Raw genomic sequence first — 22,285 nt, forward strand, 5'->3', positions numbered from 1 at the left:
ACACACACCCGTCTCGCGAGCACACCAAGATCAAATCCTTCCTACTACTCTTCCTCCCGAGACGGGCCTGCCTCATAGGGGACGAGCAGAAATCAGGGACCTGGATTCTGAAAACAAATGACAGGGGATCAAATGCCACAGCTGTGCCCCTGCTGGTGGACAAGCCTGGCTCGTGACAGTATTCCCTCACTCTCTGCCCGGGGTGGGACGGGAGGCGGTGAGTCAGGCCTGAGTACGGGTAAGGGGTACACCCACCGGGGTCCCTCAAGTGAGGTCCTGGGGCAGCAGAGACCCGGGGCATTCGTTCCCTTGATCTTTCTACCAACTTCTTCTTTGACTAGAAAACCCAGCTCTGTCCCACCGCAGTGGGAACAAAGCCACTGGATTTCTCAGAGACAAACATCCATGAGTCTCTTGAGGTGTCTGCAAAACTTGCGTGGAGATCAGACTACCTCCGAAGCACCCCAAAGCGTGCGATTCTGCGGTGTGGGTGCAGGGGGAAGAGGCCGTTGAGAGGATCCTGGCATCAACATGGAGGCACCTGGCCTGTGTCACTGGAGTCCAGAGTCTCTCAACAGGCCCATGAGGGCTCGTGCGTCACACGTCAATTCCTTTCCAACTCGTGCTTGACCAGCGCCAAGAAGCACACTGCTGGTAGTCTATGTGATTTCCAAAGGTTTTTAGGGGCTGCCCAGCTGGAGGGTTTCAAAACACAGAAACAGACACACGAGCCGTGGAAAATGAAGAACGCTACAGTAATGTTTATTTCTAATTACAAGAAACAGAACGTCAAGTCCCTTATTTGTACAAAAATACCTGAACGTTTACAATTAGGTTCACAAGCCGCAGAGCTATGTACAGAAAGGAGCAAAGCATGTGGAATAAAGGTCTTGTCCCTGAACCCTTTCTGCATTCCCTGAAAATGTTTACAGGTCAGACCACTGCTTGTGCTGTGACATCGCCATCCACCGCGAGCAGGTCCCGCCCCGCAAAGGTGAGGCTCTTGGTCAAACCGTCAGGTATTAAGTGCAGAAAAGAGAGGACCAAACAGCTAGACTGAGGCACGCATTTCTTCACGGTTTAGCAAACAAAACAACATTCTAGAACTTAACGACCGAAGGGAACAGAGCTCACCCATGAACCTTGAATCCCCGAGGCATTTGGTATTTCCTTCCCAACAAAGTCCAGGTTGCTACGTGGGGTTTTCGACTTCGGAGAGGAAAATCACAGGCAGAGAGATTAAAAAGTCAACAGGCTCTAAAATGACCCTGAGCTGTCCCGTTTACATTCATGTCATCTAAATATAAAAATAAAAGTTGAATGTCCTTCAGCCCCTGAGTGGCTGGGCCGGACGCCCACATCCTTGAGGGACCGGCTGCTTTCGGGGGGGGGGGGGGAACTCCCAGCCACCAGGCCCAGCAGTGAGACAGCTGCAGACTGGGGGGTGGGGGTCCCACCCTCCAGCACTTGACCGCGGCCAGGGAGGTCCAAAAGACTACGTCAAACCGGCGACACACAGACTGTGCGTCAGAGGCCAGCTTTTGTCTTCCTTTTAAATAAAAGGCAGGTTTATAAATACAAAATGCTGTGGATGCGGTCTATTGGAGAGGGCCGTGAGAGTCTCATCTTACTGGTCTATGTAAAGAGAAAAAAAAAAAAAAGGAAAAAGAAATCATAGAACTTTTTTAAGGTTCGGCTTCCAACCGGTGAAAAGAAAAATGTCGAACTGTGCGAATAAAGAGCCGATCCAAGGTGAAGGGCCCCGGGAGCTTGCCGCCAGGTAAGACTTGAGAATTACCTACGTGTCAATAGTCTGAAAGACAGAAGTGGCCACAGAAAGAAGAGAACGCAGCTGAGCGTTTATGGTTCAAAACGTTTTACCACAAAGTCTGTACTTGTGTAAGTAGACGTTTCACGGAAGACGAGTAGAGTGAGACCTGTAAAGTGAAATACAGTGTTTCTAGACCCTAGAGTTCCTTCGAGGGCATCTGTGTCACTGAAGCCGGCCACATGTGTCCCACACCGTGGGCACATTCCTCCAGGGGCATGGTGCTGGGTCAGGGCCAGGCCACCTAGTGGCTGGCACCCATCCAGAGGACCAGTCACATGTGGTGACTGATCTCAGAAAAGGGGACCATTTTCACCACACTAGTCTGTACGCCTGTCAAGGGAGACCTTTCTGCTCTGCAGAGAACGAAGGGAAGGACACGGCCACTCTCACACCTGGTGACTCTGCTAAGGGGCGTGCGGAGGGACACTCCAGCCCCCCCACCCCCGTGTGACTCAGCCCCCCAGAGGGGTAAACAGGGTGCGTTGATAAGACTCTTCAATGCCTATGACTGCTGTGAGGTACTTCTGAGCGCCAGCCGTCTGAGGGGGAGCCCCCGCGTGCACCGGCTCAAGGGGGTTTTCAGCAGAATGGAGGCTATGGAGCGAAGACCTTTAAATGCCAGGCTGCAGACATGCCCTTTCCAATGTTTCCATCTTTATCACCATGGAAACCCCCGGGCCACAGCGGGAAGTCAACCAAGTGCCATTTTCCTTTTAGATCCTTCAACCCCCGGGAGGGACAAGAGCCAGGAAGGGACCCAGCCACGGTGGGGGCGGTGGGGGGGGGGGGGGTTAAGAGTAAGGCAGCGATCGCCCTAGAACAGGCTGAAAGGGGGCCCCCAGCGGCCGGCCCTGGGTGCCCGGTGTGTCCCGGGGACGCTCCCTACGTCCAGCTAAGGGGCCCGCTGCCGTGTTGTGGAACAGAGCATTTTCCAAAACAAACAAACAAACAAACACAACCCAGGTCTCCTGAACTGTGGAGGATAGGACACACAGGTAACAGGTGTGCAGGACATCTGTGCATAGGGGAATGACCGACAGACATGGTTGCCTGGGTCCACAAAACGTGCCAAATGCCTACCACAGGTGACACCTTTTATTTATTTTAAAAAAAGAAGCTCTTCAAGTATTCTGGGAGGGGCTGGGGGTGGTTTGTGACCTGGGAGCCGAATCCGCCCCCAGCAACTGCACAGGGCCGGCACCACCCTCCGGCAACAACCAGGGGGCGCCCCCCACCCCCCCTCGCAGCCAGTCTCTGGAGCCTGGCACTGGACGCCACACCCCCTCTGACAGAGGCCGAGTACAATATTGAAAACAAAGAAGGAGTGCAAAAAGTGATCGATACAAAAAAAGTAAACATATCAGTTTTAATTGTCAAGATTATTCCAGGGCAAGAGTTCACTTCCAATCACTCGTCTCCGGTTCTGGTTCCGACGTGGCCCAGCCGAGACCATCGCTCCGGTTTCCTCTCCCACCTGCACATGCTCTCCGGCGCCTCCCTGATCTCGCCGGTGCGGAGAGAGACGCTCCTGCCGGCTCCGCAGCAGCAAATCACCGTCCAGTCCAGCGACCGGTCCGTCCCGGGCGGCCGGCCCCGACGGACCCACCCCCCCACCCCCCACCCCCGCCCTCCCCAGGGTGCAGAACAACAGACGTGTGCTCTTTGCGACGTACATCCCCTTCCCTCGTTCCAGTGTCAGCTTCCTCCAGGCTCCGCCGAGAGTCAGTGTGAGGTCATAAGGCCACGCGGATGCAGTGGTGCCTCAGTTTGCAAGGCAGGACTCCTTTGTTGAGCTGGTAGAAGTCCACGAGCTGGATCAGGTCGGAGAACTTGGTGTTCCCGTCGTCAAGGCTGAAGTAGATCTGCCCGTCATCCTCGCACTACGGGGACATGAGAACACTCACCGCGTTAGCGGCCGCCCCTCGGGGAACGCGGCGGCGCGAGTGTGGGGTCACCGCAAGGCGTCGCTGGTAAGAGCAGCTGCGGAAAGCGCCTCCCCAGCCCCCCGCGTGTTTGGTGGCTACTTTTTATCACGGTGGGGGGTGGGGGGCACTCCGCGGTCCCCCCCACAGCGAACGACTTTCCTGACGCCAGGTTGAACTCTGCGAAGGTGACGTTCAAGGACTGCAGAGCTCTGGGGCGCATGGGGGGGGGGGGGCTCGGTGGGTTAGGCTCCGGCTCTTGATTTCAGCTCAGGTCATGATCTCTCAGTTGGGGAGTTCGAGCCCCCAGTCAGGCTCTGTGCTAACCGTGCAGACCCCGCTCGGGATTTTCTCTCTCTCTCTCTCTCTCAATAAACAAACTTTTTTTTAAAAAAAAGGCTGCAAGCGCTGTCATCCTCATGGAGCAAATTGGCTTGAAATGTCTCAGTGGTAAACCCAGAACCCCTTCTTGACTCTAAAATACTGCTGGATGCACAACACACCCTGTTTTCAAGCACAGGGGCTGCGGTCTTGTTGCTCTAAGTCTCAAGCTACCCTGATAACTTCTAGAATTTGGGGTTCTTTGGGCGAACGGCATTACCCACTCTGCCTGCCCGTAAGATACGTTTTCACTCGATTTTCGATCTCAGGCGAAGAGAACGAGAACGTCTGTGTCCACGACAGGAGGCAGCGGTAAACAGAACGAACCATGGACAAAGCACTTCTCCTTGGCTGATGATTCCCAGGTTTACGCAGAATGCTTTATGGACTTGGGGAAGCCTGGCCTCAGAGCCAGACCCGGTCCCTCCCTCCCACTGGGGTCCAGGGCGAGCCGCTGGCAGCCCTCGGGCTCTCCTTATCCTTATTTGTAGAACGAGGGCATCGAAACACAGCCAGAGGCGACGGCACCACAGGACGTGCCCAGCCGGTGGCTTGCTCAGATCCACAAAAGCTACCCAGACGGCCCAGACCTTCTCCAGCCCGCATTTCCTGCCTCCGTGTGACTCCTGGGATGCCACAATCCTAGGCTCAGGCAAGCTTCGGAAACACCAGGCTCAACAGTGTGAAACAGATGCATTCGGTTATGTCGAGCCTTCTGGAACTTTCCGTGGCCGCCAGACTGTGAATCCCTGACAGGAAAAGACGTCATTCCCCTCTTCCGGCAGAATATTTCCTGGGTTTGGGCCCCGCAGGAAACATTTCAGGAACGTTACTACCACCTGCAGAATCTATCACTTAATTATGTAAAACACCTAATGTCAATTTTGTATATAGTATCCCCAACTGAATGGTGGCTTCATGGAGGTGCAGACAGCTGTCTCCCACAGAAGCGCTCAGTCATGAACTAGAATCTGAGCTTTGGAACACCAAAGAGAGACAGAACTTAGGCTTGAAAAATCTAACAAAAATTTTCTTTAAGAAAATGGTGCTGACTGACGTATTTGGTAATGATGTTTTCAGAGCTGCTCAAAGGTAGACTCTTTTTTTTGTTTCTTTTTAATGTTTATTTATTTTTGAGAGAGAGAGAGACGGAGAGTGAGCGGGGAGGAGCAGAAAGGGAGACACAGAATCTGAAGCAGGCTCCAGGCTCTGAACTGTCAGCACAGAGCCCGACGCGGGGCTCGAACTCACAAACCATAAATCGTGACCTGAGCCAAAGTCGGACGCTTAACCGACTGAGCCACCGAGGTGCTCCTGTTTTCTGATCCAAGGACCGAGTGAAAGTGCAATGCAACTTCTCGTTGGGGGCCATGTGACCACGGGTCAGTGTTTCTACAACTTTCTTGGGTCACCAGGTACACACCAGCATAAATCAGACCAATCCTCAGATTCGAGTGACCGAGAGTCAAACCTACCGTGAAGACCCTGTCTTGTGCCATACGTGCCCCGGCGCCAGGCTCCCCGGCTCACGGCTCTGTCATACGTCCACCCGCCAGCTGACCTCGCTCCTCCCCATTGATGCCGAGTCAGCTACAACGCGGGTGGGCCTCAGTGCAACGCCACCATTTTAAATATTATTTCTGCGGAAATGCCGTCCCCAATGTCAGACAACAGCCTTCTCCAGAGACTCTTGCAAGTATCCCTCTTGTGAGCTTGGGCCTGTCTGATGCCTAACGATCGATCTGTAGTTTGGTTCGTTTGGAATTTGAAAATTCAGGAAGCACGGACCCAGAAAACGAACAAAAACGAGGCTTGGTGTGATGTGACCGATACTTACAGGAAGGATCTGGAAATTTTTAATTTTCTGATGATGACACAGCGTGAGCACAAAAGCCTTTGGATTGCTCTGGCTGTCTCGGAGGAGAAAAAGCCTGGGAATGGAAAAAGATCAGCTGATGGTAAACTTTTAAAATGCAGACTTTTTAGACACGTAGGTATATGTGTGCACCTGTGCATACGCATATACACACACTCACACATTTCCCTGCTCCTGCTGCTAAGACAGGCTTGCAGCCACGATGCCTTAGTATCCGGGTGGCCTGCGGTGGCTGCAGGGACCTCGCATCCAGCCTGGTTTCTGAATATCACCCTGCACTGAAAGGACCCAGAGCTCCTCGGAGATGCAGTGGACTCTAGGGCCACGGCAGGGAAAGAATATGATGTAGCTGGACCATTTTGTGCCGGAAAGTAATACGTTCAAAGGGTCATGATCCAGGAGGCAGCATCAGAGGTTAAGTATCAGAAGTCACAGGTTATAACTCAGAGGATAAAACAGGAATCCGTGAGTATATACAGATATTACAAATAAACAGACGACGAAATTAACAGCGGACAGGAGAAAGCGCTTCCTGAGAGCAGAAAGGAAGCTAACTAGGTCGGGAACGATGGGTTAGAAACCGTCTTGCAGGTTACTACCGATCAAGACGATTGTTAATGGGCGTGAACATCAGCAGATGAAAATTGGTGAAAAACAGTATTTTCAGTCTCAAACCATCATCCCCCTAATACGTATTTATTACAAAGGGAAACACAGTGACCGTCCGTCAGAGAAACCCGGTCAATACCGTCACCACCAAGCATTTGAGGCACCTGCACCGGGAACAAGACAATCCTCCTGACTGTGCACCACCAGTGACTCGATGTCCCTTCCTGCAAAGTGGTGACCCAGCTGAACCCCGAGCGACCAGACGCGTTCAAGCCAAGGGGCACTCTGCAATTCCTGGCTTCTTCCCAGACCAAGTGTCGACAAAGGACAGAAAGGCTAAAGAGACACACCGTGTAGGGAGTATTTAGAATTAAGGGTTTTTTTCTTTTCTTTCCCACAAAGGATGTGATCAGAACCACTAGGAAAAGTTGGAATAAGTGTGCATACTGGATACCAGAACCACACGGATGTTTACTTCCTAATTTTTTTTTAATTTTAAAAATAATGTTTATTTTTTAGAGAGAGACAGAGCATGAGCAGGGGACGGGGAGAGAGAGAGAGAGAGAGGGAGACACAGAATTGGAAGCAGGCTCCAGGCTCCGAGCGGTCAGCGCAGAGCCCGACGCGGGGCTAGAACTCACGAACTGAGAGCTCATGACCTGAGCCGAAGTCGGACGCTTAACCGACTGAGCCACGCAGACGCCCCTAGTTCCTGGTTTTTCTAACGGTACTCTGGTTATGTAAGAAGACAAGTCCTTGTTCTTAGAAATTCCCTACTGGGATAAGTAGGAGACAAGGGACATCACGCTGTAACTTACTCCCAAATGGTTCAGACAAAAAAAAGGAGGAGGGAGGGGAGGAGAGAGACTATGATAATCCAAACGGGCCACCGTGTTGACGGCTGGGGAATCTGAGAAAACGCGTACAGGAATTCATTACATTCCTCTGGCAACTTTTCCACGATTTGGAATTTATTTCAAGATAAAAAAAAAAAAAAAACACATACAAATCAGAAAAGCACAAAGAAGGACTGGTCTTTGCTTCCACATGAGCACACCTGGCAGTGGCTGCAAAGACCGTTAATGCTCCTGAGAAAGGAAGAGAAAAATGTCCCAACGCCAGCAACCAAGTGACACAGACCTTAGCCTGCTTTTCAAAGGTATTAAAACCAAACTCTGAGTCACCAGTGAAGCCATCATCAGACTGAAGTGTTAAGACGGAAAGCAGCTAACTAGACTGGAAAGTCCTGTATCAAAGAGGCCAAGAAGGGGTGCCTGGGGGGCTTAGTCGGTTAAGTATCTGACTCTTAATTTCGGCTCAAGGTCATGATCCCAGGGTCGTGGGATCCAGCCCTGCGTCGGGCTCTGTGTTCACAGTGCAGAGACTGCTTGGGATTCTCTCTCTCTCTCTCTCTCTCTCTCTCTGCCCCTCTCCTGGTTGTGTTTTCTCTCTCTCAAAAATTAGTATTTTTTTTTAAAAAGCAAGTAAATGTTTTATTTTACTACGGGTCTTCTCAGAGCCTTTAAAATGGGAACATTCACTGTGAGCGCCTGGGGGCCCCAGCTCAGTTTTCCAGCCTTACGGGGACCACAAACCCCTGTGTTCTAGAATTTCCAGAAGGCATGTTCTTCAGAACACCGTCTGGGAGACGCCAGCCAGAGCTGAGTCCCACGACTCGAGGGGTGGGCAGGGGGGGGGACGGTGCTAAGAATCGCAGGACCCACGTGGGGTGTGGGCGTCACACAGCACCTCGAGGGGGCCAGGGGGCCTACCCCCTCCCCTGGGCAGAGCCGCACACCCCGTTACTTCGTCTACATCAAAGATCTGCCTTTGGGGTGATTTCGTTCCAAAGAATCCATCCTTCCGGGAGAAGCTCAGGAGCTTCTAGGGCTCCAGGCTGTCTGACAGGGAAAGCTCGGTGTCTCTGTCACCTTAGTTAGCTCCCTGTCACTTCGTGGCCCCAGAGTAGCCAGGGGAATGGGCACTGTCCCACTGCCTGTGTTTGGGCTCGACCCAGGGAAATCCTGAGGCGACCCCAAAGGCTTGGGTTTTATAGGTCATGCCCAACAGCCACCTGCCGGCAGTGATTACTAATTCAGAGCCTGTGGGCTGAAAAGCGCGTGGCTTGGGAGTCCACAAGATTCCCAGACCTGCCACGGATCAGCTCCATGACGCCCATCCCGCAGCCCCGACAAGGAGACTGGCCGCCGGGAAAATGGACCCGTGCACGACAGCGCACGGCCCGTGGAGCCCGAGGGGACAGCGATCGCCACCAGCAAACCCCAGACCCTGCGTAAAGACAGGCCGCGGGGAAGACTATGTGTCACGACACGTGGCCGGGTCAGGAAGTCTTGAACGCAGCACAGAGAGGAACGTGGTGAGGACGAGGTACAGGGGGGAGCCCCTTCAGATGTGCTCACCAGTGCGCTCGTGGAGACCCAGGAGCTAGCGGGCTGTGCCAGGGCCTGACCATGATCGGGGTCACAGCACGGTCACGGTCACTGCACACATGGACTCATTCCGCCCCAACGGTGACCCTGTCAATGTCCTCACTTCTTTCTTTTTTTTCTTTGAGAAAGAGGAGGAGAGAATGTGAGCAGGGGAGGGGAAGAGGGAGAGAGAGAAGCCCCAGCAGGCCCCACACTGTGACGCGGGGCTCAATCCCACGACCCCGGGCTCATGACCTGAGCCGACACCAAGAGGCGGACGCTCAACCGACTGAGCCGCCCGGGCGCCCCTGTCCTCATTTCATGATGTGGAAAGTGGGACACAGAGAAGTCAGCAGGTTCCCCAGGGTCACACAGCTAGCAGAAGCCACAGACGAACCTTGGCTTCCAGGATCGACAGGGGCACTGGTCAAATCTGAGGAGGTGTATACAGATGATTCCTCCGTGGCTGGCGAGCACTGCTAGGGCTCTGAACAGTGCTGCATGAGCCCCAGGACGGGACCCCTTTTTCTGCCCTGGGGAAAGGGAAAGCTACAAAGAACTCAAATCTGGACAAAGAAGTTTCCTTCCACCAGTGGAGGAGTGGGGTACAGACAGAGGGAGGTGGAGACCGGGGGCTGCGGAGGTGTAGGGGTGGGGAGGGTCGGGGACAGAGCCAGGGATGCTGCAGGAAATGACATGAGCCGCCAGGGGTATTTTAGCAGAGGGGAAGACACAGGTAGGTTTGCCCCTGGAAAGATCCTTCTCCAGGTTGTGGGGTGGGCTGCAGGCAGAGGGGAAGGGGGCAGGGAGCTCGCCCTCTGCAGGAGTCTGCGGGTTGGTGGGGCGTGAGAGTGCATGCATACACCTGCCCACAGGCACGTGCACACGCATATACACACGTACACATTTTGTGTATCTGGGTGCACAGGAACACACATGTGCATATAGACACATACATACACATGCACACACACGTGCATTCACACACACAGGTACACACACACACACACACACACACACACACACACACACACACGACCGCACCAGGGCATACAGAGGTACACACACACACGACTGCACAAGGGCATACAGACGCACACAAACATATAGGTACACACACATGTGCATTCACAGACACAGGTACCCACATACACACGGACACACAAGGGCATATAGACACACACACACATATGCACATACATACGTGCATTCACACACACAGGTATAAACACACACACACACACACTACCACACAAGGGCATATACATACATGCACACACACGTGCATTCACGTGCTGCTCCATCTACCGCGTGACAGGGAACAAGGGAGACAGAAGAGGGTATTCGAGGAACCACAAGTGCACCACTAGCAAACCACCCGCTCCTCCCACGCACAGACACGCGAGAAAGAGCCACAGAAGAAAAGCAGAGGGAGACGGTGGTATCTGAGGAGACCCGAAAGATCTAGCAACCAAAGGCAATTTGTTGGTCCCGATTTGAACCAGCTCAATGTAAAGGATTTTTTTTTTTTTTTTTTTTGGCAACAATTAGGGAAGTTTGAACCCAGATTGGATTTTAGATGATATTAAGGAATTCTTGTTTATTGCATTAAGGGTAACAATGATTTTGTGGCTGTGTCAAAAGACAGAGGTCTTTATTTTTTAGAGACACACTAACTACGTTTACTGGTAAAAATGTGGAATGTCTGGGATTTTAATTTTAAAATATTCCAGAAGGACCCAGGGAGGAGGAGTAGAAGAGAAGCCAACAATGGTGGGAAGGGAAACAGACAAACTGAAATTAGCGAACTGATAAAACCAGACAAGGATTAAGTGGGGGCTCACTATACTTTTCTCCCTTGGGTAACTTTTTAAAATTTCCATAATAAAACTTGTAAAAGATGAAAACCAGGGAAACCAGAGCCATGCTGAGCAAGACTGGGCGGGGGGGTGCCACGGCCGATGGGATATTAGCCCTTAAAAGTACTTGTGCACTGGGGTTTGACCTCTTGTACTCCCGGGAACCCTGTGACGGCTCCAGTGTGAGTGACCCCAGGCTAACCCGTTGGCACACATGCCCATCTCCCCATCCAATAGCAACACCCGCCCCCTGCCCCCTGCCGGCTGGCCCACGTGAGGACAGGCTCCACGGACTCCCGCCGTGAGAAACGGTACATCTTTGTGGCTCAAAGCCACCAAAGTCTGTGGCTGTTTGTTCTCGGCACAAGCTGGCTGATAAAATGCACACACTGAAAGGGGTGGGCAAAACTATTTTTCTTCCACTGCCGCTGCTTTATTAGTGAAAAATAACTGGCTTGTGGGGCGCCTGGGTGGCTCAGGCAGTCGAGCGTCTGACTCTTGGTTTCAACTCACGTCACGATCTCACGGTTCTGCGAGATCGAGTCCCGACACTGGGCTCTTGTGCTGACGACATAGGTCCTGCTTGGGATTCCCTCTCTCCTCTCTCTCTGCCCTTCCCCTGCTCACATGCTTTCTCTCAAAATACCCACCCCCCACCCCCCAAAAAATAGTAACTGGCCGTGTTCTCTGTCTGCATTTCCGCCAAGAGGCAGAACTTGGTAATAGATGGGTGGACAGGATGGGCTGCGATCCTCCCTCTGCCACACTCACTGGCTGTGCTGGGCCCGACGCACGCTGACCCTGAGCCACACCTCCTCTTTCACAGGAGGCTGTAAGGACTGCCCACCACCCAGATCTCTGAGAAATAATGTGCTCGCACAACGAAACCTCAGCAGATGCCCGCTCCCGGACGGCGCCTCCTTACCCGTCCACCAGCCCCTGCTGCTTAATGATCCTGTGTGACTCCTCCCTGGAGATGTGGCCGTGAAACCAGTGCTGTGTCCGATGAATCACTGTGGGAGGGAAGACAGAGGAGGGGAGGGTCCTGGCCGGTCCACAGAATGGCTCCCGTGAAGGCACAGCGCACTCGTGATCGGCGCGGGGGCCCGATGCCCACGGCTGCACAACTCGTGGTGCCCGCAGGGCCTGGAGGCTTGGAGAAGCTCGGGGGGTGGAGGTGGGGGAATGGGAGCTTTACGAGGAAAAGTCCCAGACCGGCATGCTGAGCTTACCCGTACTCAGGGTGGATGGCTGGAGGGGGCTTTGGCTGCTGAGGATATTCATCCGTGTGCTCCGTTTCTGCAGAAGAAATGCCCATGTTAGCGCTAAGACAGTGGACGGATGCAGCCCGCCAGCCACTGAGGACACACACCTGGGGCGGGGAAGGAGGACCACGGAGCAACAGCCACCTGCCACCCTCCGTGTCTGACCACTGTTGTTTTGTTTTTAATGTCTTTTATTCATTTTTGAGGGAGAGAGTGGGAGTGTGGGAGGGGCAGAGGATCTGAAGCGGGCTCTGGGCCGCCAGCACAGCCCGACACAGGGCTTGAACCCACAAACTGTGAGATCATGACCTGAGCCGAAGTCACTCAACCGACGGAGACACCCAAGCAACCCCTGACCACAGTGTTAAAAACAGAAGCATCCCGGGGGATTCGGAAGGCACACGCAGTGAAATTCCCGGTAAGTTTTGGGAAAAAAAAGCCTGAGCCACTGAACTCAGGCAGGCCTGGAAACACGGGCTCCGGAGAGTTCTCCACATGCTCTGAAGCTCAGGTTCACGGAACTTTCTGAGCCAGAGCGGCGGGTTCGTGGTTCACACCTTGTGTGTAAATCTTAGAAAGTCTGCAGTCAGGGTGATGTTCTGATTTCTGGAAGTCAGAACGTGAGCCTTCAAGGGAGGAGACCGTCCGGGGCCACGAAGCTGGTTAGTTGCCGAGCCACGATGTGCAATGTCTATCGGCCTCATTAGGGTGGGCTCCGTGCTGCCCACACATGGCCACAGACCGCCCCCCAGCAAGAGCAGCTCCGAGCGGGACCCAAGAGGTCACAGGGCTCTGCTCCTGTCCCGCGCCTCCTCCGGGAGCCAGTGGGGCGCATGGGCGCTGGGGATGCGGAGGAGACCCCACGCGCCAACTGCTTACCCCCATCTGAGCCTCAGAGGCCGCCCTCCCCTCCCCTGACGACACCCCCAGAGAGGATCACACTTTGGGGAGACCAGCGGGGTGTGCCACGCACAAGGGGGCCTGCCCTTACCCTCCAGGCGTGGCCTTCCTCCAGGGCTGCACTCTGGGCTTCGGCTGGGTTCTCGATCACTCTTCCTGTTTGCCCGGAAAAATCCATGGCCACGAGGGAGTTCTCAGAGACGCTGCGCTGGAAGGAAAGGGCAAGTTCCTACGACGTAGGGAAGGAGGCCTCAGCCGCACATGGGAACGCAACACCGTCCTAAAGGTGGCCAGGAAAGGGTGACAGCAATGTCCCGCCTCCCCACTCCAGGGTTCGGAAGTGGGGGGCACTCTGGAGCTAAGGACGGCTTTGGTTTCTCTTGAGGAGAAGGAGAAACGCTCCATTCCCCTTGTGGCCTCTAATGACGCTGGTGAGGCTGCGGGTGCCAAAGAGCTTGGACTGCGGGGTCCCTCACAGGTGACCTGCCCAGACCAGGACACATCAAGGGGTGGGAATGCCGTGGGGAGCTCAGCCCTCAGCAGACACCAAGTCCTGATTCAGGGCGAGGCGCGGACCCCCCTGTGACCTACGACGTCTCCCAGGCACGGACCTGAAGGAGCTTTAAGATTGGGTTTGGAGAGGACCAAGTCGTTCCTGCACTTTGGGAAGCGGAGTATGTCCCGGGAACAAGGACGTTCACGATGATCTCTAGGTTCCCACCAGGGAAGGTTCTCGCATAACGGTCTACAGCACCCACGGGCGCCACGGCTGAACAGGGGTGAGAGCCGGACGTTGCCGGTGACAGTCTCTGACCGCTTGAACAGAGTCACCTCCCTGAACAGGCTTCAGGGGCATGCAGGATGGTGGAGGGGCGGGGGGGGGGGGGGTCGGTCCCCAGCAGTCACGCTGCCGAGAAGACAAGATCCGCCTTCCGGGCAGGGGAACGGGTGGTGTAGACCAGCTTCCCTGAGATGCACGGGCTCTTTCTGGAGCTTTTCCAGGCAACCTCGCCTGAAACCATCTGGGTACAAAGCACTGTGATGCCTTCCGGAGACTCACCACTGGCGTGGAGAAGGAGGGGAGCAGGGGCTTCCGCTGTGGCGGGATCCTGTAGTTCTGGTACAGGAGCATCCCGTACTGCGGAGGAAAGGCCAGAGTTGGTCACAGGGGCCGCGTGAGCCCCACAAGCCCCGGAACGCGGCAAACCCATGGTGGTGAAGGGCAGTGCTGAGCGGTGCCCCAGCTGCCTCTGTGAGCCGACGGACACACGCGCAATGCGGCACACTGCCTGGGTCCTGCGTAACCGTCACCACCACCCATCCCCCACCCCCCAGACGCCAGTGGCTGACTGGCTCGCTCATGTTGTTGGGCAAGGGATAAGCAGGCAGTGACGATGTAATCAATTGAGAACAGTGAAGCCTACTGAATGCTGCTATGGGCCAAGTACGGTCCCAAAGGCTTTATGCTGCTGTCTCGTTCAAGACTCTCCCTTTTAGGGAATGTGTCCTCTGTCCCCGTCTGACAACAGATGTGAACAGGGAAGGGAGGCAAGTTGCTCAGGATCCCGGTAAAGTAAGGAATCTGGATTCGAAGGCACACAGCCTGTTCCCAACGGCGTTCTTCCCAAGCACCAGGCTCACTGCCCGACCCGCTCGCTGGGTCACGCTGCCTGTGCCCTGGCGAGAAGCAGGGTCCCCCACGCTTGCAGCCGCCCAGCCTACTCTCCAGTTCCCCGCTCCCACCACACAGACAAGGAAAAAGGGCAGGTGAGGACAAGGCTACCAAGAGGGCTGCACTTCCCTTCTGTGTCCTGCAGGCTGGGTGACGCGTTCCCAGCTCCAACCCTACAGTGTGTCTGTCCTCGGTTCCAGAATAAAAGTGCCGGATAGGGGCGCCTGGGTGGCTCAGTCAGTTAAGCCTCCGACTCTCGAGTTTGGCTCTGGTCATGACCGCACGGTGCGTGAGATCGAGCTGCGCATCAGGCTCTGCGCTAACAGTGCAGAACCCGACCGGGATTCTCTCTCTCTCCCTCTCTCTCTCTGCCCCTCCCCTGCTCGCACTACCTTTCTCTCTCAAAATAAACTTTAAAAAATTAAAAAAAAAAAAAAAGAAATAAAACTAAGTGAGGAGTCTCCCCTGGCCCGCCCCCAACCAGATTTTTTTTTTTAATGGAGAAGACAGGCTGGCGGGACGAAGTGAAAACAGTCAGTGGTGAATTTAAGCACAAGTATTAATAATCGAAATGCTATGCTTCCCAACAAACACTCCAATGAGAACATGAAGGTTATCAGAGGAGAAAGACAATTACGTTATGTTTGTAACAGAGACAAGCTCTAAGTGTAAGGACCCAGAAAGGCAGCAGAAACGAGGAGAAGAGAAAAGCCGTGTGAACACTAAGCAGAAAACACTGAGGTAGCGAGAGTAACGTCATATGGGCCAGATTTTGAGGCAGGAAGTCCTGATGCAGATAATAAAGCATAATAATTCGGAAGGACCAAAGAATCAATGTGAAGAAGGCGTAAACTACTCTGACGTTGTCTGAGCTACTAACACGCACACGCGTGTGCACGTGCATATGTGGTTCTCTAAACGGATACGTGTGTGCAGTGTGCACGTACATGTATGTACGTATTAGTTTTGAACCCGGTAATCACACGAACGTGACAAACAGCAACTAAGCTAGAATTTAAGAGGCAGAGTTCTAGTCTGAAACACCGTTGAGAACGTTAAGCCTTCAAATCAATGATCTAAGGATACCTTTCAAAACAGTATAAAAAGATCATGAAATTAAGGCCAAAGAAAGAAAACGTATGTTCTCTCTCTTCAGGAGGCCCCAACACTGCTCGCAGTTCCAATAATTCGCTGGAACGACTTCTCTTTGATTTATAGGTCTAACTAGTTTGTCTTTTTCTTATTTTTTTTTAATAATTAAAAAAAAAAATTTTTTAAGAAACATGTTTTTAACGTTTATTTAGTCTTGAGAGAAAGAGACAGAGTGTGAGTGGGGAAGAGGCAGAGAGAGAGACACACAGAATCCAAAGCAGGCTCCAGGCTCCAGGCTCTGGGCTGTCAGCATAGAGCCCGATGCGGGGCTCGAACTTGCGGACCGCGAGATCATGACCTAAGCCGAAGTCACCAGTCAGACGCTGAGCTGACTGAGCCACACAAGCGCCCTGGCTCCGACTTCTCGAACGTGAAGCATCTGTGAGAAGCTTCGAGACCCTGTCCGGACAGACGTGCGGGCGCGCCAGGCTGCCAGGACGCTGGGAGGACTCGCCACGCACCTTGAGGAGCCTGCACGCCGTCATCCAGCAAGTTCTGCCCTGTTCGTCCTCGGCACACAGCAGCCGCAGCTCCTTCGTCTCGCTCCTGACTTTGTTGGGCTGAAGGAGGCAAGCGATGACCCGGTGAGCGTTGACGAGGCGAGTGCGGAACGTGCCCGTGTGACGGCAGGGCTGTATGCACACGGCGGGCAGCGGCAGGAGGTGTCACCAGAGAGGGCGCCTCCGCCTGGCCCCCATCGCGCAGCTGAGGGCTCGGCCACCCTCCAACAGGGAGTCTCAGAGAACAGACACGGGACAGCAAATCTCCCAAGACAAGGCGGTGGCCGCAGGGACAAGGGGGCATCCTGCTCTGTGGAGGGAAGGCTGGATTTGACAGGAGAGCCCGGATGAAAAGATGTGCGGTGGCCTCCCCGGAACACCGAGGTGGCGGCTGAGGAAGCGGCCCTGCAGGGCTCAGCCAGCGAGGGGAGAAGCCCCCGAGGGCATATCTGAGTGGCCCCACGGGCAGCCCAGAGAGTGAGGGTGGTGTCACCCCAGAGAAGGGGACTGGGGTGGATGAGCGGCCTGGGGTCGGCAGGGGGTCACCGTCACAGCTGCCACCGTGCAGGGACAGCAAGTGCACCCACGCAGAAGCAGGGCTTACCTGGCGATGGGGGCAACCGCTGCAGGTGCTAGCCGGGGGGAAGGGAGGGGCACCGACCACCTGAGTTCCAATGGACCCCCACCCCGCTGCAGCCCTCCCGGTGCCTCCCCCGCACCTCGGGCCCTAGGACTCCTACTACTTGCGACCCCAAGAAGCTTCACCGGGTGAAGCAGCAGCTGGTATTTTAGGGAGCAACGCGCCCCCTGCTCCCTGACCTCTCCTCGGGACGGTGTGGAAATCTGGCTCAGAGGTCAGCCCAGCTGGGGGACTCCAGGCACACTCATGGCGACCGGACGTGAGCACCGGGGCTGGTGCAGGTCCTACCTGTGAACACCTAGGAAGATGCAGTAAGACGGAGGGGGACCCTGAGCACGGCACCCAGTGCACAGCGAGTGTGCGGGAAACAGCGCTACCGTACGATGACCAACATCACCACCGCCTCACCAGGGGTGTGTGTGCATGTGCACATGTATGCTCATGCCTGCATGTGTACTTGTGTGTACACAGTATGTGTATGTGTGTGCCCGTGTATTTGCATGTGCATATTGTGTATGAGTGTGCATGTGTGTTTGTGTGTGCATATACAGGTGTATGTATATGCATGTGTGTGCACGTGTATTTGTGCATACACATGTACACGTGTGTGTGCATATATCTGTATTCACGTAGGTGTGCGTGTGCATATTGTGTATGAGTGTGCACGTGTGTTTGTGTGTGCATATACAGGTGTACATATATGTATGTGTGTGCATGTCTGTGTTTGCACATGTACACTTGTGTGTGCATGTATCTGTATTCACGTAGGTGTGCATGCGTGTGCATAGTACATGTGTGCACATGTGTGCCCATGTATTTGTGTGTGCATATTGTGTATGAGTGTGCATGTGTGTGTGTGCATATGCAGGTGTATGTATATGCATGTGTGTGCACGTGTACTTGTACATGTGCATGTGTGTGTGCATGTACCTGTATTCACATAGGTGTGCATGCGTGTGCATAATGTGTATGAGTGTGCATGTGTGTTTGTGTGTGCATATGTGTGTATACACATATGCATGTGTGTGCATCTGTATCGATGATAGGTGTGCATGTGTGTGCGCACATGTATTTGTGTGTGCCTATGTACACGTGTGTGGATGTATTTGTATTCATGTAGGTGTGCATGTGTATTTGTGCGTGCATATTGTGTATGAGTGTATGTATGTGTACATATATACATGTGTGTGCATCTCTGTATCGATGTAGGTGCGTGTGTGTGCACGTGTATTGTGTGTGCATGTCTGTGTTCCTGTAGGTGTGTGCATATGTGTATGTGCAACTGAGCGTATATGTGTACCTCTGTGTGTTCCCATAGAGGTTGTGTGTGCGTACACATGTGGAAATATATGTGAATATGTCCTCTCACACACAGTGTCTTCTCACACACGTGCACAGAGGCAGGTCAGGGCTGTGGGCACACATACCATTCTGGTGACTGGAAGCTCATACAGAAAGTGTTGGCTCACTCAGTACCCTGGAGGCCACCCAAGTGATGGGCGGCGGGTCACTAAGCCACTGAGCCCATTGACTCGCATTATCCATCATATTCCCTACTTTTCTCTGAGCCGCTAGCTACCCAAGGATTGACACACCATAAGCACAGAGGGATGGATAAATCCACTGGGAACCTCTGTTTGTTAGAAAATAAACCAAAAACTCCCACCACCAAGGAAGGCATTTGTTGGCTAGTTCCCAAGTCTCCAGCAGGATGCCATCAGGGCGTGGCAGCCCCGGGACGGGACAGGGGTGCGGGGGTGTGGGGCGGGGGGTGGGGGGTGGGAGAGGCAGGCTACCTTTATGCAGAAGCCATAGTCCGTGGGGGCGCAGTACTGCTTCCTGCCAGCGATCAGGGAGAATATGCTGCTGTCCTCCAAGCCCGCCAGCAGCTGCAGGTGTCTGGGCTCCTGGGAAAAAAAGGGTCGTCAGGTTGACAGGGGAGAACGTCTTAGGCACGGCCAAGAGCGAACGTTCTCACGTGCTCCTCAACAGAGGGCAGGCTGAGCACACTCTCAATGCGGCTCTTTCCCCTCTGCCGCTCTACAGACTGCAACCATCGTGTAAAGTAAGCGCTAAGTTAGGACCAAACCCACCCGGCCCTCGCCAAACAACCCCCTCCCCCACTTGGGGTCCCACCAGCCCCTACCCCTCCTGTATTAGCACGTATTAGGTTGGCGGCCGTCCTTACGGCCACCTTGGAGGCTAACTTCCAAACTATGGAAACTGAGGCAGCCTCTTCCGGGGACTCAGGCTGCTAAGGACGCTCTGCTCCCAAGCCACAGAGGGGGCCGGGGCTGGCCAGCCAGGGGCGCAGCGAGGGGGCGTTGCTGTCTGTGTTGTGGCCTGGTTTCTGAGGGAGAAGAGCGGGCCAGGAGCTCGGAGTTTGCTTCACAAGTCAATACGAGCTTGGAGGGGCCTTGGGCACATTTTAAAGCGAAGCCATGTCCACTGCAAACCCTGCTGGCCTGGTGTGACGGAGGCGGTGGCGGCTTTAAACCTCACCTTTGGGGCGCCTGGGTGGCTAAGTCAGTCAAGTGTCTGACACTTGATCTCGGCTCAGGTCACGATCTCATGGTTTGTGAGTTTGGGCCCTGCACCGGGCTCTGTGCTGACAGTATGAAGCCTGCTTGGGATTCTCTCTCTCTCTCTCTCTCTCTCTCTCTCTCTCTCTCTCTCTGCCCCTTACCCTCCGTCTCTCAAAAGAAACATTTAAAAGAAACAAACAAAAAAACCAACAACGAACTCACCTTTGACACTCCTTTAGTGGAGCAGTAGAGGCCCGATCTCCGCAAACACACGTACAACTTTCGCCATGACTTCTTCCCCAGATCCTTCACGTGCAAGAACCCCTGAATTTCAGGACAGCTACTGCAGTTGAGAAAGTTCTGTGGAAGAAGTCAGGCAACGCTGCCACGGGAGAATTCGGGCAGATGTGTCCCACTGGCCTCCCTGACATCCCGACATCCTGTCAATCGGCACAACGCTCTTTTCTGGTCCAACCAAGCATTCGCAAAGGGCAGCTTCCCTTTCAAACACCAAAAAACCCCGCCTGACTGGCTGTGGCGGGAAACATAATTAGTATTGAAACACAATGGTAGCGAGCGGGCCTTTCCTTTCTACTTGGTGCCACCCGGAGAGCGTTGGCTGCCTTTGTGAGTGTTGTATTCTCTCACCTAATATGCTGTAGATTGACACATTTTGGGGGCACGGCAGCAATAACATTCGCTTTCCCGACTTCCCCGGAAGGACTGACCGGCCGTTGGTGCAGGGGCCCCAGGGACTCCCTGCACCGGGAAGGGGCCGCGGGAAGGCCAAGTTTTCTTGAAACAGACTTCAGGAGGCACAGGGGCAGTGAACAGGGACAAAAGCATGTATAACGAACAACACGCTAGCTTTCAAAGAGTTTTCTGGCAGCCCGGTCCTTTTCCATGGTGACATGGGCTCAGCAGGTCTGTAGAGATTCCCAGGGCGGTGGCCTGACCCGGGAGCTTCGAGGAGACGGCCAGCCACGGCTTCTCACTCCTGCCCTCCCGCTCCCACCGCTTCTAATCCGGAGGGAGCTTATCCTGTCTACGAGTGCTTGTTTCGCTTTGAGGGAGCTTGGCGGTGCACACGCTTCCCAGGGCAACATTCACGCTGGTTGCTCTGAGCGCCAGCAGGAGCCACGGCGAGCGGGGGTGACGAGCACAGCCCCGTCAAGGTCCTTAGAGCCGCTGCCGCCACAGCGCAAGGGGACCTCCACCCAGACCCGCTCCGGTGAGCCTCTCCTTGCCCAGTACCTGCAACAGCTGGTTGTGACCGCCGTTGGGCTGCTGGCACCAAGTAACCATCTGTTCTGGGAAGAAATTCTAAGGAAACAGGAAAACAGTCGTGGTTAGCGGCAAAGTGGGGAGAAGCTTCCTCACGGGTGCGCTAGTTCTGCAAACGTTCCTGAGGGCACGCGGACGTCCATCTGTAGTTAAAATGATGGTCCTTCGTTAAAAAAAAAAAAAATTTAAGAAAGGGGCGCCTGGGTGGCTCAGTCGGTTAAGTGTCCCACTTCGGCTCAGGTCATGATCCCATGGTTCGTGGGTTCAAGCCCCGCATCGGGCTCTGTGCCGACAGCTCAGAGCCTGGAGCTCGCTTCGGATTCTGTGTCCCCCTCTCTCTCTGCCCCTCCCCCACTCACGCTGTCTGTCTCTCTCTCTCTCTCTCAAAAATAAATAAAACATTCCAAAAAATGAAATACCATAAAAAAATTTAAAAAATTTAAAACTAAAAAAATAAAAGTGAATAATGAAATTAAAATGAAATAAAAACAAAATGAAGTAAAATAAAATAGAATAAAATAAAATAAATAAAATAAAATAAAATAAAATAAAATAAAATAAAATAAAATAAAATAAAATAAAACACCGTCCTTCTTTCTCCTTTATCCCACGATGGAAGCACCTGCTTTGAAAGGTCGGACTGTTTCCTAAAATGGTGAGTTCAGGATTGTGGAGTATCCGTCATGTTCAACGTGGACTCCTGCCTCACAGCGCACACCGTGGCGAAGGGCCACCACGCAGTGGAACTCAGTGCACGTCACGAGACAGAGACCTCGGAACTCACAGAGGAACACGGCGACGCGACAAAGTCTCTTCTGGTGCATTATGCAGAATTAGTTACCAAATTTCTAACTTTCAAACAAAAAAAGCATCTAAACCACCTGAGCCAGAGCGGACGGTGGGTCTTCTGCCCGCGTCACGGCTGCTCGGCCTCGTGACTCAGGACGGGAGCACATGCTGTGGCAGGCACGGGTCTCCCGGTGCTGATACCTCACGGGACTAGTGCCCCCCGCCCCCCCCCCCCAATAAAAAGGAAAGAAAGATGGAGGAGACCAGCCCAGTATGCCTGGAAATGCATTCCTCCACAAACCACACGGCAGTATTTGCTGTTTGCGGAGAGCATTGAGTTTTTATTATGCTGCGTATTTCACCGATTGGCTCCAATCTAACCATGAACTTTTGCTCTAACTGAAAAGCGCCGTCTCATCTCTCCTGACCCAGGGAGGCTCACCCCCTTTCCCTCTGTTACCGTGGAGGAAGGTGCCAGTTCCCTCCGGCCAGTAGGCAGGCATGTAGCTAGAGCACCAGAGATGAAGTGTAGGGTGTGGATTGCTCCGTGAAATAGCCACTTGGATTCCCAAACCCATCTGCTACCCCTGTAGCAGCGGCTGCTGTCAATCCCAAGCATCAGCCACAAGATTTCACGGGTCCCAGACCCCG

General features: G+C 53.8%; 1 protein-coding gene across 1 annotated transcript in view; it reads right to left on the reverse strand.

Annotated features, from left to right (window-relative positions):
• Positions 1-738: 738 nt before the first annotated feature.
• Positions 739-22,285, reverse strand: part of GRB10 (growth factor receptor bound protein 10) — a 39,460-nt gene continuing 17,913 nt past the window's right edge. The window contains exons 3-12 of the mRNA XM_040455071.1: positions 20,816-20,884; positions 19,784-19,921; positions 18,833-18,943; positions 16,358-16,456; positions 14,133-14,210; positions 13,164-13,280; positions 12,140-12,206; positions 11,833-11,920; positions 5,972-6,065; positions 739-3,711 (exon numbers count right to left, since the gene is read on the reverse strand). Of these exons, the coding sequence (XP_040311005.1) occupies positions 3,565-3,711; positions 5,972-6,065; positions 11,833-11,920; positions 12,140-12,206; positions 13,164-13,280; positions 14,133-14,210; positions 16,358-16,456; positions 18,833-18,943; positions 19,784-19,921; positions 20,816-20,866 (990 nt within the window). The 5' untranslated portion in view covers positions 20,867-20,884 and the 3' untranslated portion in view covers positions 739-3,564. The remainder of the gene's footprint in view (positions 3,712-5,971; positions 6,066-11,832; positions 11,921-12,139; positions 12,207-13,163; positions 13,281-14,132; positions 14,211-16,357; positions 16,457-18,832; positions 18,944-19,783; positions 19,922-20,815; positions 20,885-22,285) is intronic.

The sequence above is a fragment of the Herpailurus yagouaroundi genome, unplaced genomic scaffold (genome assembly GCF_014898765.1).
Source record: "Herpailurus yagouaroundi ecotype Mexico unplaced genomic scaffold, PumYag 214, whole genome shotgun sequence".
Lineage (NCBI taxonomy): Eukaryota > Metazoa > Chordata > Mammalia > Carnivora > Felidae > Herpailurus > Herpailurus yagouaroundi.